The sequence below is a fragment of the Coptis chinensis genome, chromosome 2 (assembly GCF_015680905.1).
Source record: "Coptis chinensis isolate HL-2020 chromosome 2, ASM1568090v1, whole genome shotgun sequence".
NCBI classification, from domain to species: Eukaryota; Viridiplantae; Streptophyta; class Magnoliopsida; order Ranunculales; family Ranunculaceae; genus Coptis; species Coptis chinensis.
In genome coordinates this window covers 79,218,293-79,236,626 of record NC_141457.1, presented here as the reverse complement: position 1 = coordinate 79,236,626, position 18,334 = coordinate 79,218,293, and the positions used below count along the sequence as shown (strand labels likewise).

Below are 18,334 nucleotides of genomic sequence, written 5' to 3'. Positions count from 1 at the left end.
CACCCACCGGTGCTCCAAACCAAACCGAACTAACTCGGTTTTGTACCCCCCGAAAAACCCCATCTTTTGCTACCCTCAAACTCAAGTTCCCTCACTCCACTGGCCAAAGATGAATTTCGGCCAAATCGCGCCGCCATTAACGCCTCATTCAAGCTCCCAACAGCCTCTCTCATCAATACTCACACACACCCACTACTCCTAACTATTGGTTCAACCCCAAACACCTAGATTATGACCCCTGCAAATACACAACCAAACTCACCAACCAACAACAAAGTTTGAAATAAAACTGGGCGATTTCTGGTCGCCATTAACACAGTTGTTCAAGCTTCCAACAGCCCAGTAAACCAACAATCAGGACGTTTTCTCTATTTCAGTCTGGCGACGCCATTAACGCCCTCTCAAGCTACAACAGCACACCCACATTTCAATCCCGACATCCATTCTCTAAACTCCCGACATCGACCAAAACAAAAACAACCCCCGCACAACAGTAAAACGAGTTCAATACAAAGGTTAGTTTTAGGCGTGGCGCCTTAACCCGCCCCTTCAGAGTTTCGACAGTTTAATAACTACGCAAAATGATATACTAACCTTACCTAGTTTAACAGTTCAACAGGACGCCAAAGATAATGAGCAGTAACAAATTGAGTGAAAACATGGGACAATAAACTATTTCGATATACGGTGAAGTAGAAAAACTAACTACTTACCGGTATTAACAGCTCCTACGAATTTCTCCGAGTCCGAGTCGTCGCGCTCCACCCTCCAGCAAACGAGTTTCTATCTCTGCCTCCATTTTTATTATTTTTTTATTCTCTAAAAATCCTATTCTCTAGAACAATGTGATTATATACTTGGGTTTGAAACCCAAGCCCAATACAGACTCGGGCCCAGAAATCAGGCCCACATGTCCCAAATCCAATCCAATCAAATATTAAATAAATAATTAAATTAATAAATAAATACGTATTTTAAATACGGGCGTTACAAATACTGTTTTGACAGAGTGCACTTTTGGGTGCAAATTTGGGGGCTACCAAAAGTACGAATAAACAAAGATAATGTGGAGAAGATTGGTGCTGAAAAAGGTATAGTAAAGGATGTGGACCTATCTTGTCCACTGGACTTTAAAACACCAGTGGCTAGGGTCAGAGTGGATATGGACATCAAGGAAAGACTCACCAAGGAACTAATCATCAAACTAGAAACATGAGCTATGTTCCATGTTATTTTCAAGTATGAAAAACTTGACATCTTTTGCTACTTCTGTGGAGTTATTGGTCATGATCACCACACATGTAGAATTCGAGCACAGTACCGGTATGATATTATCAAGTGTGGGGGTTCACCAAAGGATATCAAGCCTTTCTTCACAAGTTTAATTAGAGCCAACAAATTCTTTAATGGTAAAGCGGGCATAGGCACACAGTCTGTCACTTTCTCAGGAACCCTATAAAAGCTAAGGTATGATGAAATTCCGGCGGCCAGTGATGGGAACTATGACAGACAAGCTAGAACTCCGGGGGCACATGTTAGAGAAGACAGATGGCATAGGCACATGTTAGAGAAGACAGATTGCATAGGCACATGTCACAGAGGGAGTACAAGGACAAGGAGCTTAATAGAGCCGTTAGAGGAGTCAGTCTGGAATATCAAACAACAATTGGTCAAATTGACACAGTAACGAACGGATAGTTTTATAGAGGATAGTGCAGTTCAGGGAGCAAATCTGGGCTAGTCAGGCCCTTTCACTTTTTGGGTTCACTGGGTCAGTTGGTTAGTTACACCTTTTCTAGTACGGGCCCAAATGTAAACCCTGCTAGGGTAGTAGTGGATATGGACCTGGGGTTGAATGAATTAGCTACAAGTGGGGAGGCCCAACGGATTAATTTTGGGGAAGCCTTGCTGAGCCCTAGCATCACACTCTCCCATAACACTCACGAATCTCCAGAACAGGTGGAAGCAGCTACTCAGCCAACCCAAAACCCTAGATCTGTCTTGGAACTCCACGCAACCATTATCCCCTTCACTGTAGATGATGGAAATTAATATTTGGGAAACAAAGTTGAGTTCAATGTTGCATAAAGCACATCCTTCAAGCCAACTTGATTGGTCAGCAGACACGGTAAAGCTTTCAAGTAGCTGGCTGCAATGAATCCAAAGTGGGAGAGAGGAAATAAATCTAGAGCAGAACACAACAAATCACCCTATCAAAAATCCATCAACCTCACTACCCAAACAACGGAATACAAACAAATATATAAAAAAGGAATTTTATCAACATGGCATAAAGATCTACTGAGAAAGGAATGCTAGGACGAGGGGTGAGGAATGCTATCAATAGATCCAAGAGAGCTCGCCTTATGGCTAAAGATATGCACAAAAAAGGGAAAGGACATAAACTTATCCCAACACATGCCCAGATTATCTCCATCTCCAGTGGATCAAGTGAGCAACACAATGAACAAGGAACATGATGGTACCTCTCCAACAGCAAAGGGTAGGCACAACTCAATATGAATCGGATGATAGTGTAACCCAACCCACGCCTCTGGCGGTTGATGCTTCATATATGGGGAACCAAGTGACAAGAAGGATAAAATTTGAGGAATATTTTGGAATACATAAAGGGGAACTGATAGTGGTGCTTGGACTAGAAGTATCAATCACTCAGATGATTAATCATTGGACATGTCTATCTCAAGTGGATATACAGGGAGCTCTGGGTTTGGATCTACAAAAGGGTTCGCGGTGGCTGTCCTAACACAGCCGCCTTCACCTCAATGACAATCTACGTCTGGAATTGTCGGGGTCTTTATTCTACCACGACGATTCAACATCTAAAGAATCAAATTGGGGTGCTAGAGATAGATGTGGTTTGTTTGTCTAAAACCAAAGCTGACAGTAGGAAGATAAAGGGTTTAAGAAAAGCAATCAAGTTTGAGGAATATTTCTCTATGCCAGCAGATGGGCTTAGTGGGGGCCTAATAGTTCTTTGGAAGGAGGGAGTGCACTTGGAAATACTTGGGGCTATGAAGAACCAAGTAACAGGTAAATTTACAAATTATAATTGCCCAGGAGTCTAGTTCTTTTCCTTTATTTATGGAAATCCGACTCATTGTAAGCGTCATAAGGTGTGGTCTGAGATCAGGGATGTTGTTCCTCTAGTCCCTGGGCCTTGGTGCTTTTTTGGGGACTTTAATGCCATATCATCCCTTGATGAGTAGGTTGGGGGCAACAGTAGGCTGACCAAGTATATAGAGGACTTTAACATTATGATAAATGATCTTGGCTTGTTAGATTTGGGGTTCAAGGGACCCAAGTTCACATGGAATAACAATAGAAGACCAGGTGACATGTACTTGAGAGACTAGACAAAGTTTTGGCTACTCTTGAGTGGCTGGCTCTTTTCCCCCACACATGTGTTAATACTTCTATTAATGTCTCCTCAGATTATCTCTCTTTGCATATTAACATGATTAAAAGATGAATCTTGTAGGCCTTGTATTGATGATGCTTGGAACTCTGTAGTACATGATCTACCTGATTGTAATGTGTTATCTAAAATGCAAGCCACAAAATACAGTCTTACAGAGTGGAATAAACATGTTTTTGGAAACATCTTTCATAACATAAAGACTACTAAAAAAAAAGCTTGCTCAGGTTCTTATGAAACCTTTTAGTGCTGATAATCACAATAAGGCTAGAGAGTTGAAATTCAAACCCTTCTTGATTGGTACACTAAGGAAGAGAATTTTTGGGAACAGAAATCCACAAATCAATGGATTAAAAAAGGGGGCAGAAACACTAAGTTTTTCCACCTTTCTACCATATATAGAAGAAGGACGAATAAGATTGTGAAAATAAAATATGAGGATGACAATTGGAAGGAGGGAAAGGATGAAGTAGGAGTAGCCATCAGCAACTACTTCACTGAGCTCTTTTCCTCTGACAACCCAGAGCCAAATCATAATATTCTGAATCTTTTCTAGCCTTGCATCACTGAGAGATAAAATGATATACTTATTGCCATCCCTAGCCATGAGGATATTTGGCAGGTGGTAAAGAAGATGAGGAAGCTTAAGGCTCCTAAGCCTGATGGCTTCCAAGGTGTGTTTTATCAGGATTGTTGGGATATCATTAGTAATAGTATTTCTACTTTTGTAAGAGATTTCTTTATCAATGGTAGCCTAAATCCTACCTTTAATGACACTTACATTGCCTTGATCCCTAAAATATCCAATCCTGATCATATATCCAAGTTTAGACCTATCAGCTTATGTAATTTTAGTTATAAGATCATTGATAAGCTTCTGGCTAATAGGCTTAAATGCCATATAAACAAAATTGTCTCTCCCTTTCAAGGGGCTTTCATTAAAGGCAGGAGCATATGAGACAATATTGAGCTAGCTTGTGAAGTTTTCCACAATATGAAATATATGAAAACCAAGACAGTTGGCTAGACTGTTCTCAAGATAGACATGGCTAAGGCCTATGATAGAGTTGAGTGGTCTTTTCTTGATGACATCTTTGAGAACTTAGGTTTTAGTAAGAGGTGGAGAGAGTTGATCTTTCAATGCCTCTCTACTGTTACTTTCCAAGTTCTCTTGAATGGCTCTTCCTTGGCAAAGTTCAATCCTGAGAGGGGGCTCAGGCAAGGGGATCCCCTATCACCTTGTTTGTTCATTTTGGTTATTGAGGCACTATCTAGAATGATTGCTAAGGCAAAAAATACTGGAGAGGTACATGACATTAAGATCAGAAGGGGATCTCCCCCTATCATACATCTTCTATATGATGATGACCTCATCCTCTTTACCAAAGCAACCATGGAGGATAGTATACACCTGAAAAATATCTTGAATGAGTACTATGAGGCCTCTGAGCAAAAGATTAATTTTGATAAGTCTAGCATACTTTTTAGTAAGAATGTAAAGTTTAGGAATCATCTTAAGCATAAAAAGTTATGGGGTATGAAATTGTTTGCACCTAAGGATAAATATCTTGGGGTTCCTATTATGCTTTCTCAAAAAAATATATATAAAAAAAAAAAAAAAAAAATGACTATCTTGTGGATAGAGTTAATAATAAAATCAAAGGGTGGAAAACTAAGGTGCTCTCTTAGGCTGGGAGAGCAACTCTGATTCAATCAGTTGCCCAACAAACTCTCTTGTATGCCATGGCTACTTATATGCTGCCTGTGTCAACTTGTGTTAAGATTGACAAAACATGCAGAGATTTATATTGGAATGGTTATTACACAACTAGCAGTGTCCACACCATTGGGTGGGAACACATCTGCAAACCCAAACACTGTGGTGGGTTGGGGTTTAGAAAGGCTAAGGATATGAACATAGCTATGCTCTCTAAACTACCATGGAAAGCTGCTATTGATTTGGAATCCCTATGGACAAAAACTTTTTCTAGTATTTGAAGTTTTCGTATTAGTGGGAGTAGTTGTTGAGGTTCACCATAAATTTTTAGAGATGGATTGATGGGAGTTTATGAAGGTGAGAAGGTAGTATTCTTAAAGTTCATAACTTGTTTTTGAAGGAATGAAAACTTGTATTGAAACTTGACTAAAACTTGAGTGGAAAAACTTGTATGATGAATGAAAACTTAGATTGAAACTTAAATAACAACTTGAATGGAAAACTTGTATTGAAGAACAACTTGGATTGAAACTTGAAGAACAAACTTGAATTGAAGAGTTGTATTGAAGAACAAAAGTAAATAAAGCAATAAAAACTTGAAAAATGTAAATGACTTGAAATTAAAATCTACTCTACTCCTACATGACCATAGATTAAGTCTAGGTGTTTTCTCTCCTCTTACTTTTAGGCTTTTATACTCCTACTTTTATAATGAGCGATTTGCCCTCTCCCTCTACAATCAAGACACCTCACCATGTTGCTTTTTACTTTTCCTTTATGCTTTTGCTTTTGCTTTTTCTCTATCTTCTTGAGCAAGCTAGGTTTTGAGCAAGTTTTCTTTTGTGACAAGTAGGTCATCCATCTCTAGTCTTTTGAGTTAAGGACGTGACTTCCAGTCCTCTGGTTTTGAGTCATTGACCTTTGACTTTGACTTTTTCAATATTTTTTCATAGCAGCTTGAGTCTTCATAATAAGCATTAATAAGACTCCTTTTGGCACTAAAATGCAGTTTTTATGATAAGTGGTATGAAATGGCATGTAACCTGCAAAAGGTAGTAAAAGCTATGAGTTGTATATTTATTATGTATAAGAAGGGTTGTAATGAAGTAATGTAAATGTAATAAAACGCACATTTGGGAGCTAATCAATATCTATGGCAAAAATTGGATTGGTGATGTTGATAGCCCTCCAGTGACTGCCTCTTTCTTCTGGAAGAGAATTCACAAAACCTTCTCTAAGATAAGCAGTGGGCTCATTTGGAGTATAGGCAGTGGTTCCACCACTTCTGTCCTAAATGACCCTTGGCTATGCAAGGATGGTATACCCATCACACTCGAGGAAATGGGAATTGATGACCCATTACTTGAACCTCTAAAGGTGACTGATCTATTCCTAGCAGATGGCAATGGATGGGTGTCACACCCCAAATTTCCAGAAAACTTACAATAGGGAATTATCCAAGATATAATTATCTCAATCGTCACCCTATTCAATCATCTGAAAACCCATGATGAAACGAAACCCTAATAACATATTATTAACTACAATATTAAAATCTGAGATCAAATTTAAAACCAAAAGGGACAATCCTTCAATCGTATTATTAAATTACAAAGAAACTAACCAACTCTATTTCATCTGTCTCAAAACAAAACCGTACACTTCAGAAAAACTTAAACCAGAAGACTCCAAGAGCAACTCCAACTCACGTGTCCTCATCCACTGCACTCCACCATCTATGTTTCCAAGAACACACCCACATTGCAAAACAAAGTAAACATAGGTCAGCAAATTGAATTTGCTGGTATGAGTAAGACTAAAAATATAAAATAGTATAGCAGTATGTTCAATCGTTCAAATCAAGAAATATACTATTACAATCATTTCAACTTGGAAGACAATTTAGTTCTGTATTCTCAAAATGGCATGCAATTTCTTTCCAAGTAAAATTTCAACCCCTAATATACATTTACAAGAAATCTCATATAACAGTATTCATCATTCTCATTTTCCAAAATAACTCACAATATAATTTTCACTTACATTCCACTTATTACATACACATATGATAACTTATTTAAATATGAGTTTGATACATTTTACCTTTAAGCCAGCATGCCGTCTTAGGTAGCACAACGTCTCTGCATAAAAAGTTAATAAGTCATACCCTCTTGCAAAACAAAGTTAGATTTCCCAAACGTAATCATTTTCTAGTATACATCTATTTTACGTTCACTGCAACCATCATAGGTATATATAATCTGGCATATTATATCGCCAATATTAACATTCATGTCACACCACCATATCTATTATATTATAATATATCACCAATATTAACTAACATTCATATCACACCACCATATCCATCATATCACGCTAACCATATTCACATTCCTTCGTAAGAAATTATATGCATCATATCATAATATATCACCAATCATATCCAATAACTCGCTCATATTTAAAGCCAATATTTTTCTTAAAAACCACTCGTCTACTTATGAGAACAAGGAAATATATCACAACTAGGAAGTACATTCATCCCTCGTGAGTATCAACTCACACAAACCACGTATACATTTCCTTGTAAGAAGTCATGTACATCATAATACATAAATATTCATATGTAATAACTCAGTCACACGTAAAATCAATATTTTACTTTAATATCACTCGTCTACTTATGAGTACGAGGAAAAAGTTATAACCAGGGAGTACATTCATCCCTCGTGAGTATCAATTCACACAAACCACATAAACATTTCTTATAAGAAATCATATACATCATATGCAATAACTCCATCATACGTAAAATCAATATTTTACTTTGCTTATTAATTATCTCATTGACTTATTTATTAAAAGACACAACCCAACCTTTAGCTCCTACTCCACGACTTGCACTTCACACATTTGCCAAATCACACATATCTGTGTGCCTCACTCACACCAAGTATGTATCACTATAAGACATATGTCCCAAGCGGGGATATCGCATCCAGGAAACATATTTTCATTTTTTAAACTCGTAACTTGTGAGTCACAGCCATCTCTGGGCTTTCCATACACATACACAAAGCCTTTTTTGGGCATAACAAAATATCAGGTCATTCATGGCACATTCAATGAATACCTTGGGTCATTCCTGCCACATTCAAGAAATACCCATCATAACACTAACAGGTCATTCATGACACATTCAATGAATACCTTAGTACATTCCCGCCACATTCAAGGAATTCATACCTACATTCCCGTACACTCAAGGAATACAGTCCACCAGCAAGGTGAATGCCTTAGTTCCTCTCTAAGGCGGCTTTTCACATGACATCATTAGTCATAAATATTTCCTCTCATTTCTTTTCATCAAAGAGGTGTGGAGAGATCTAAAGATGTGGGTGACACATTAAATTTTCACCGGACACTTTTACACCGGATTTTAACACTTAAGAGTTCTCATATATTATAATATTTTTAGTACAAAACAAACATCATCTCAAACAATATAATCATTACTAAAGATTCCAAACATAATAACTAATCAACTCACCTCATTATCAATTATATAAATTATAGATATCAAAAGGTTCAATCAGAAATAACGCATTAGTTAAATGTCTCGTGAATACATTTTAAACAACACAATCACGTACACAATTAAGTACTAACTTTCTATACATATAGTTATCACAATAACTAATAACTAATAACTAATAACTAGTATATAATATATAATATAGTGGCTACACTTTTGCTCAAAGCTGCCTACGTATCCAAATCTTTCAAAATTGGAATCAAACATTCGTAGTTCTTATCAGCCACATAGTCAAAGTCAAAAAACAATAAGAATTCATGTTTTAATGTTGCACACTTCATTTCCCTTTCATTCCTCAATTTTATATATATATATATTAAACACAAATTTTAGTGTATATGCAGCAATTGTACTTGGAATATAATACAAATGTAAAATTAAGCAATCAATATTCAATACACTCGTATGTCTAAGTAAAATTATTTATCTCATTACAATAAGAAAAGTTAACTAGAGCTCCCCTAAAAAGAAAACATGGTAGGTTATCTAGGTAACTTGCCAAAATAATAACGTTTCTTATAGCCATCCAAATGATACCCACCTTTATTATTTGAAAACTAGGATAGGTATTGTGTGTACCCTATGTCATATTTCCGGTCCAAAGTGTACTCGGACTATGAACCGGGTGTAAGACCAGCGGCGGACCAGTTTGGGGGCAAACACTTTGGATAATCCGGTCCTCTAATCCGTTAGAGTTCACAACGGGTTTAAGGCCCATCCGGGTGGCCCAAGTTCGTGGACCCAATCCGTCCGGATCATTCTGATCCAGTCACCCGATAAGATCCTAATGCAATCCGATAAGATCTTGCACAAGGATAGAATGGAATTTTAGAGAATGATCCTATTTTAGATAGTCATGATAGGATTCATGAAAGAATGCAATCTCCGAGAATCACTTTCTTGGCCGCCAAGGCAGGAGATTGCTATATATACGGAGGCTTCTACATCCTCGAATCCACGTTTTAAGAGACTTGATCCCGATTCCTCATCGGGTGCGTGGGCAACCGAACGTTGGTGCAGTCTCTCTTCCTCAAAAATCCCAATCCCCCATCTCTTTCGAGCCTTCGGAAGCACCATCACATCGGGAGTGTCGGGTTAACGTTTTGCCCCGACATTCTTTGGCGCCGTCTGTGGGGACCGAACCCACGACCACGTGGTATTCCGTTGGAGTTTGATATCATCGGCCTTATTTTTCATACGTCCTTGTTACCATGGCTAAACAAATTGCGATGAGTAATACAGAAGCTGCCAGTCGGCATGTAGCAACTCTGCAAAACATGGAGACTATTCCAGGCACCACTACGGAGGTGGGGCAGTCGAGTTGTCGTAGATCTTTCTCTCAGAACGGAGGAAACCGACTGTCTGAAGTGCCACACACTCTAGAGCCATTAGGGACTCGGGAATCTAATCCCCGTGTCCCTCGCCGAATAATCTTTGTGTCGGAGAACGAGAGCTGCCAGAATCCACGTCGGGGATGGTCTGCTTGAACCCACCCGTGATGCTATCTTGCTAGCGACGTCCAATAAGGGGCTGGGGAGGCCGACATGCTAACCCACGCGCCTCCATCCGGAACTTGCAATACCAATCGGATCCAGCTCTAATCTCTCTTTTGACAAGAGTAGTTGCGGAAAACAAAAATTTGAGAAATCAACTAGGCAAACGGCCTAGAGACCCTGCGGAGTACCAATCGGTCGAGTCCCCTTTGTCTGCACGTAGGCAAAGGTAACGGGCCGAACCGGGACAGCGCGAAGATCCTAATAATGGCCAAAACCTTATTCACAATAATGGTCAAGCTAGAGATCCAAGCCAAAGCCGGACTATCCACCCTATCGTGTCTGTCCACACTCATTCACAGTCAAACAATGTCTGGGATCGTTTGGGCACAAATCCTCAGACACACCAGTCACAACAATCTGGAACGCCAGCAAATGCATTGAGTTCCAGTTCGGAAACACCAGCATCCGTGGATGTGTCCGGATCAAGATATGAATCCCAACACACAAATCGGAATGAGAGTCCGCTACCTGCTAACAGAGTGGCAGGCAGAAGGCGGGGTAGAATCGAACATCGGCAACGATCGAATCCCCTTCGAATCTTAGCCCGCGATGAACGGATCTGGAGAGAAAAGAATCAAGATAAGGACAGCTGTGAGAATATGAATGAACAAAGGGTTAAGGAATTGATTAACCAAGCCGTGACCAGGCAAACCATCAGAGACGATCCACTCTTGGAAAGGGCTGTGCGAGGTCCGAAATTTTCACCCTTTGTAAATGACATTCGGGACTGTGCTCATCCTGAGGCATTCAAACAGCCCCCTCTTCCGACTTACGATGACGTGGATGGCTATCCGAACGAGCACGTCATGAGCTACCAAGCGGCTATGACCTTATGGGAATTTCATGAGTCGTTAATGTGTCGTATTTTTTCAGCGACGTTGAAAGGATCGACTATCCCGGTTCAACAAGTTGCCTCGCGTTCAATTGATTCATTTACCAAGCTCGGTGATATGTTCATTGAACGTTTTGATACAACATGAAACGAAGAAGAGTCCGAGTTAATAATTGTTCAATCTCGCTATGGAGAAAGGCGAAACAATTAAGAGTTTGGTACGACGGTTCAGGAAGCTTCACGCCGAAGTTCAGGATGTGAGTGATGCTTTCGCAATACAAGCATTCCATCAAGCGTTGCATTTCGACAGAGATAGACTTTACAACTCTCTCACTCGAAAGCCGCCTACCACCCTTTCTGATTTATTCGCCCGAGTGGAAGGGTACATTCAAGTGGAAGATGATCAAAAGTCTCGACAGAGAAAGGATGGCGCAGATCCAGCTTCCAAGGACTCCACAAAGGATAAGATTGCCAGTCAAGGTAACAAGAGGAGTACTCAGAATAATACAAAGGCCCCAAATATAGAGGAAAAGGTATTCACCCCTTTAACTCTTGGCCTTGCAGACCTGTACGAAAAAATCAGAACTAAAAAAATGTTACTGCCAGCTCGGCCGCTACCAGAAGATCCTACAGGTAGGCGGGATAAAAATCGAAAATGCAAATATCACGATGATATTGGGCATGAAACAGATCACTGCAAAGCTTTGAAGAAAGAAGTTCAACGCCTCGTTGACGAGGGACAGCTTACTGAGTTTGTTCAAAGCAAACCTCGGTCAGCCCATCTCAACTTGGCTGAACACAACGTTATCGATGTATGCCGGCGTGTCGATAGGCGTCTCCGTCGTCGGCGCAAGATAGAAACACGCTTTGAAACTTCATATACAAGATCATTACCGGTCAACGGTTTCAATTTTGACCAAGGTATCAATACGGAAACCTATGAAGGTCACGAATTGAAGTTCACTGAGAATGACGAAAAGGAGGTGTATTACCCTCACAATGACGCTATTGTCATTACTGCATGGATAGGAATCTTTAAGGTGCAGAAGATTCCTATCGACACAGGAAGCTCAACTAGCGTGTTATTCACCAGGTCTTACTCCAGAATGAAACTATCAGAGGACCTGATCATAGAAGACCGTAACCCAATCATTGGATTCAACGGCGAACCAGCCCATGCCATTGGAAAGGTTCATCTCCCTGTCACGGTTGGGCATCAATCTGTCGGGATAAATTTCCTTCTGATAGATTGTGGTTCTTGTTACAATGCAATTTTTGGTAGGGAATGGATCCATGCAAATCGGCCGTTGTATCCACCTTCCACCCGGCGTTGAAATTTACCCGCCAACGGGAGTATGTAAGATCGCGGTGACCGGATGATGTCACATCGGTGTCATGATTTGGCACAAGAAGATACGAGGAAATCGAAGTCGGGGCAACACGATTCTCGGGTTGATCATGCCAAATAGCAATTGAGAAACGTTGGGCTTATCAGTGCGAAGCCCGATGCTCGAAAAGGGTCCCTCGATCGATCGGTTGGAGGAAGTTCGGATAGGGCGAGAGCCATGAAACTACTTTCATCATCGCCGGCTTTACCCCAACCGAAAAAAAAAAGCTCTAATTCACTGTTATGGGATTATCAAGAAATATTTGCACGGGATATCAACCAAATGCCCGAGTCGACCACGGATGTCGTCGCACCGCGTGCTTCGATATTGACACGAGATTCAAACCGGTTCAACAAAGACCAGGCGGATGGATGGCTCGGCGAAAACTAAAGGTCAATGATGAGATTGGTAAACTGCTTGAAGCAGGGTTCATTAGGCCCGTCGAACACCCGACTTGGGTATCCAATATCGTCGCGGTTCCAAAGAAAAATGGGAAGCTCAGGGTTTGCATTGACTTCACCAACCTAAACAAAGCTTGCCCAGTGCATCCATACCCATTATCTCGCATCTCAGATCTAGTCGATGCGACCTCGGGTTTTGAGCGTCTGTCGTTCATGGACGCTTCCTCTGGTTATAACCAGATACCTCTGCTTGAGGAGGACCAGGAGCACACAACATTCGTAACAGACCATGGCCTGTATTGCTTTAGAGTCATGCCATTTGGTCTGAAAAATGAAGGCGCCACCTATCAGAGGATGATGAATACAATGTTTGCCGATCGATTGGATCATCAGAAGTTTACATCGATGACATGGTGGTCAAATCCAAAGAAACACCCGACTACCTTCAACATTTACAAGAGGTATTCGATAGGCTCGTAAGATATAAATTGAAGTTGAACCCTTCGAAGTGTTCTTTTGGGTTAGCATCTGGAAAGTTCTTAGGATTTCTGATGACTCGACGGGTATTGAGGCAAACCCCGAACAGATTCGGGCCATTCTCGAAATGCCCCACCCTCGAATAAAAAGATATTCATTTCGCTCCCGGTCGTTTAGCGACCCTTAATAGATTTATATCAAAGTATTCAGATCGATGCAGGCCATTTTTTCAAACGTTGAAAGGTGCCTCAATTTGGAACGAGGACTGTGATAGGGCTTTTAAAGAAATTAAAGCATACTTGGTATCACCCCTCGTCCTGGTTAGTCTGCAAACTGGCCAAGACATTGGAATTTATTTGGCAGCTTTTGAGATCGCAGTAAGCGCAGTATTGTTTGTGAAAAACCCGGAGGAGCGCCCAATCTACTTCATTAGCAAAATGTTGACTGGATCAAAGAGTAGGTATTCTAAAATTGAGAAAATCGCGCTTGCCCTTGTGCATGCAACACGCAGACTTAAGCCTTATTTTCAGGGACGTGTGGTGAAAGTGTATATCTGAGAATATCCCTTCGCGAAGGCACTTTCGACGACGAGCGAAGAGTCCGGCGCCTTGTTGATTGGTCTAGCTACCTAAGTGCTTACCACATCTTATATGAGCCTCGCACTGCAGAAAAAGGTCATGCATTAGCTTCTTTGATGGCAGATTTCCCGGTAGAAGATATCATGGTTTCACCCGAGTTATTCGAGGAGGAACAACTGCTAGATTTTCCCAACCACCAACCTGACTCCGTTGAAGAGAATTTCACGGAGGCGTGGGCTGGTTATATCAGATGGTTCAAGTAATAGGAAGGGGTCAGGGATCGGGTGTGTGATAGTCGACCTAAATGGTAGCCGAATCGAGAGGTCCGTCCGACTTTGCTTTCCTGCTTCCAACAATGAAGCCGAATATGAAGCAGCAATATTTGGAATGAGAGCGGCGCTCGAAATGGGGGCAAAGGAAATCAATATGGTAATGGATTCTAAGCTAGTTGCTTGTCAGTTTGGAGGGTCATATCAAGCTCGAGATGAGCGAATGGCGGCTTATTTAGATCGATCTGGCGATCTCATTTGCAAAATTTGAGCGCATATCAATTTTGCAAAGACCAAGGAATGATGTTCGGCACGCTGATGCATTGGCCTACCTTTCAGCAGCAGTTGATTCAATTGAACCTCGCAATATCAGGGTAGAGGTCCAGTTACTGCCTAGCATTGACCTCCCATTGCCCGATATGGCTGACGTCTACGCTGCCGAATGCGCGGCATTCACGCAGATTTATGCAGTCACTACGCGCAGCAAAGCGCGGGACAAGCACCAAGAGCATCCCACTCAGGATTCTCCTCACAGCCATGAGGAGGATGCTGACATCTCCCCCACGGTGGATACTGACTCTGCAGTGGCGGAAAACGAGGTTGTACAGAAGGAAGACTCGCGAATCGATTCAAACGGATCTTGTCGACAATGCTCCGAAATACCGGATGATCGGGTTTCCAACATTGAGTTAATGGAACTTCTACTTCCCGATTGGCGTCAGAATATGGTTGAATTCTTACGGACTGGAGAACTCCCCTTAGACAGGGCTTTATCTGACAAAGTCAAACGGGATGCATGGCAGTTTGTGTTGTTACCTACCTCGGAGGGGGGGTCCTGCCTTTACAGAAAACCCATGGGTTCAGGCCCACTCCTCCGGTGCCTTACTCCTGAACAGGGACAACAGATTTTAAAAGAAATTCATGAAGGCATTTGTGGTAATCATTCTGGTGGCCATATATGCAAAAAGATGCCAAATGGTTTGTCCAAATATAGGTACCATGCCAGAAACATGCTCGGATCATTAAGCTTCCTGCGAATGAGCTTCATCCCATACTTAGCCCTTGGCCATTTGCTAAGTGGGGACTCGACATTGTGGGTCCTTTACCTACGGCCCCAGGTAATGTGAGGTTTCTCTTGGTCGCAACTGATTACTTCACTAAGTGGGTTGAAGCTGTCTCCTTGAGTCAGATTCAGTCTTTAGACGTCAAACGGTTCATCTGGCGCGATATTGTGTGCCGATTCGGTGTCCCAGCTGAAATGGTATCGGACAACAGCCGCCAGTTTGATTCTGCTGAGATCCACATCTTCTGCAAATCCCTGAAGATACGACATAACTTCTCCGCACCCTATTATCCTGTGGAAATGGATGCGTATAATAACGAACCGGGTTATTCGGACACGTTGAAGAAAATGCTTGAATCAGTTAAAGGAAACTGGGTTAAACGGTTACCAGGGGTGCTTTGGGCTTATAGGACAACCCCCCGTCGTTCAACAGGAATGTCACCCTTTTCATTGGCATATGGAATGGAAGCGATACTCTAATGAAATAATCGCCTAACAACGGTCGCTCACAAGCCATCTCCACAGAGGTCAATGTCGACATCTTGGCTCGCGACAGAGCCATGGTGGAGGACCTTAGAGATGAAGCCCCGCAGAATCTCATGACTTACCAGGATTCTATGAAGCGCAGTTTATGACAAGAAGTTACGCGACGACGAGCATTCAAACCAGGCGATTGGGTCTTACGCATTACCACGCAAAGGAGCAACGAAGAACCCAACAATGGGAAACTTCGGTGAGAACTGGGAGGGCCTTTTATCATTGAAAGGCTCGCGATCCAAAGGTTCTTATTTTCTCAAGAACTTGGTGGCGATGTCCTAACCAAACCATGGAACGCGCACCATTTGGCGCTTTATTTCACAAGTAATTTAATTATCATTAGTTCCACCAATAAATTTCACATACAATGTACTTTCCTTCCATTTTTCATCAATAAAATTCTTTTCCATTTATGTTGTGTTTTAATTTCAAATTGATCATTTAGTTTTAAATTTACCCGGGTGGCGAAGGCAATCCGCGCCGATTTAAACTGCGTGGTATGGTGGTGTGCCTACGCCGCATCATGGTTCGACAATGAAAATCCAAGAACGATAATGTCCGCTTTTTGGTGCGGGTGCGATTGTTTAGAATACATCAAGCGTATACCCTTGGTGGCGGAGTCTAAGCTACACTCGATTTAAACCCAACATCGAGGCACTTCGGGTTGTCGTTGGTCTCCTCAAGGATCGTCTATGGGAGAATCTTTGCGGTGTAACTACGCTTTGTTCATCAAGTGACTTAGTGGCATTGTTATCGTCGCTGCAGCGGTAGACCACCGTATAATATTTTATAAAGATATTACACATATTCTTTCGATTGTTACGTCCACTTTCGCGAGGTTCTATGAAGAGAATCTTACGGATTAGTGTCGAATCGGTTGGAGATGTTGTCCCAATTCCAAAGATTCCACTTCTATTTCTCTCGATTTGGCTTCCATACTTTCATCCGCATCGACTTTGTTCTTCACACGACCACGGATGCAGCGCGGCGGTTCATTAGATACTATGTATTTTGGTGTTATTCCGTCACAAACCCCATGTTATTTCTAATGATGAGCTATATACCGGGGCGTAACAACCTGGCGGGGGCATCTTAGTTGATGACCTTTACGAAGTCAGCCATGTCGGCTAGATTTGCCGCATAGAGCATATATAGTTTAAGGCTTGACTATCAAATAATTGATTAGCCACAAGCCCAGTCGTTCAAGACATCCGAAATTCATTATTCGAATAGCCTCCCATGTATTCAACAAAGCCCCATCCAAAGGGCCCATTCCAAAAAAAAAAAGTCGCATTCGCGACTTGAGCATGCACTTCAACTCTTGACCCTCTCCCACCGGCGACCGGCAACCGGCACAGGCCGGTTCAAGCATTTTTCTAACCGGTTCAGGTGGTTTCCATCCGGTTTCGACATTTTTTCAGCTGGTTCACTCTTTTTCCAAGCTGGTTGGTTCGCATTTTTTTCGGCTTGTCCAGCGGTTTTTCTTTGGGTCAAAGACTTCCCACCCAATTCAGTCGGTATACTTGCGGTTCCAGCAGTTGCCGGGCGGTTCAGCCTACTTAGATCTGGTCCGATGAATTTCCTACATTTTGGTAGGGTCATCATTTTTCTTCACGGGTCGGCCGGTGTGTTTGCCGGATCAACCGGTTTTCTAGCCAATTTTAGTCTTTTTCGACCCGGGTTAGCCTCTTCCATAGTCATATCATTTAATTGGCCACTCGTTTTACCCACTCAAGTGTTTAAGCTTTTCAAACTTTTCGGCTGTCTCCATTACACGTTCCTTCTTACTTCATTTTGGTTTTTCGGTACTTTAATTATTCAACACATCATCTTCATCTTCGTTTTGATCATTTGTTGAAGAGGGGCAATGTGTGTACCCCTACGTCATATTTCGGTCCAAAGTGTACTTTCGGACTATGAACCGGGTGTAAGAGGCCGGCGCATACCCGTTTTGGGGGCCAACACTTTGGATAATCCGGTCCTCTAATCCGTTAGAGTTCACAACGGGTTTGAGGCCCATCTGGGTGGCCCAAGTTCGTGGACCCAATCCGTCCGGATCATTTCGATTGATCACCGATAAGATCCTCTAATGCAATCCGATAAGATCTTGCACAAGGATAGAATGGAATCTTAGAGAATGATCCTATTTTAGATAGAGTCATGATAGGATTCATGAAAGAATGCAATCTCCGAGAATCACTTTCTTGGCCGCCAAGGCAGAAGATTGCTATATATACGGAGGCTTCTACATCCTCCAGAACTATGTTTTTAAGAGACTTGATCCCGGATTCCTCACTGGGTACGTAGGCAACCAGAACGTTGGTGCAGTCTGTCTTCCTCAAAAATCCCAATCCCCCATCTCTTTCGAGCCTTCAGAAGCACCATCACATCGGGAGTGTCGGGTTAACATTTTGCCCCGACAGGTATACTTAGGGGTGTGCACGGGTCGGTTCGGGTCGGTTTTGGGCTAAAACCGACT

The 18,334-nt window shown here is 41.8% G+C and overlaps 2 protein-coding genes across 2 annotated transcripts; both read left to right on the top strand.

Moving 5' to 3' along the window:
* The first annotated feature begins 11,330 nt into the window (after positions 1–11,330).
* On the top strand, positions 11,331–12,476 carry LOC147518084 (uncharacterized). The gene has a single exon (XM_086593811.1). It carries the CDS (start codon positions 11,331–11,333, stop codon positions 12,474–12,476), a length of 1,146 nt encoding a protein of 381 aa, XP_086449937.1.
* A 425-nt stretch (positions 12,477–12,901) lies between these two features.
* On the top strand, positions 12,902–15,798 carry LOC147518083 (uncharacterized). Its single transcript, XM_086593809.1, has 3 exons — positions 12,902–13,392; positions 14,548–15,373; positions 15,445–15,798. Exons 1-3 carry the CDS (start codon positions 12,902–12,904, stop codon positions 15,796–15,798), a joined length of 1,671 nt encoding a protein of 556 aa, XP_086449935.1.
* Positions 15,799–18,334: the final 2,536 nt, after the last annotated feature.

Bases quoted from the DNA above. Each gene is read 5' to 3' on its own strand.
- LOC147518084 (XM_086593811.1), top strand. From the start codon at position 11,331: ATGGAGAAAGGCGAAACAATTAAGAGTTTGGTACGACGGTTCAGGAAG.
- LOC147518083 (XM_086593809.1), top strand. From the start codon at position 12,902: ATGGCTCGGCGAAAACTAAAGGTCAATGATGAGATTGGTAAACTGCTT. The intron at 13,393-14,547 runs GTATTCGATAGG...AATTTTGCAAAG, and splicing joins ACCTTCAACATTTACAAGAG to ACCAAGGAATGATGTTCGGC. The intron at 15,374-15,444 runs GTAATGTGAGGT...TCCTTGAGTCAG, and splicing joins TCCTTTACCTACGGCCCCAG to ATTCAGTCTTTAGACGTCAA.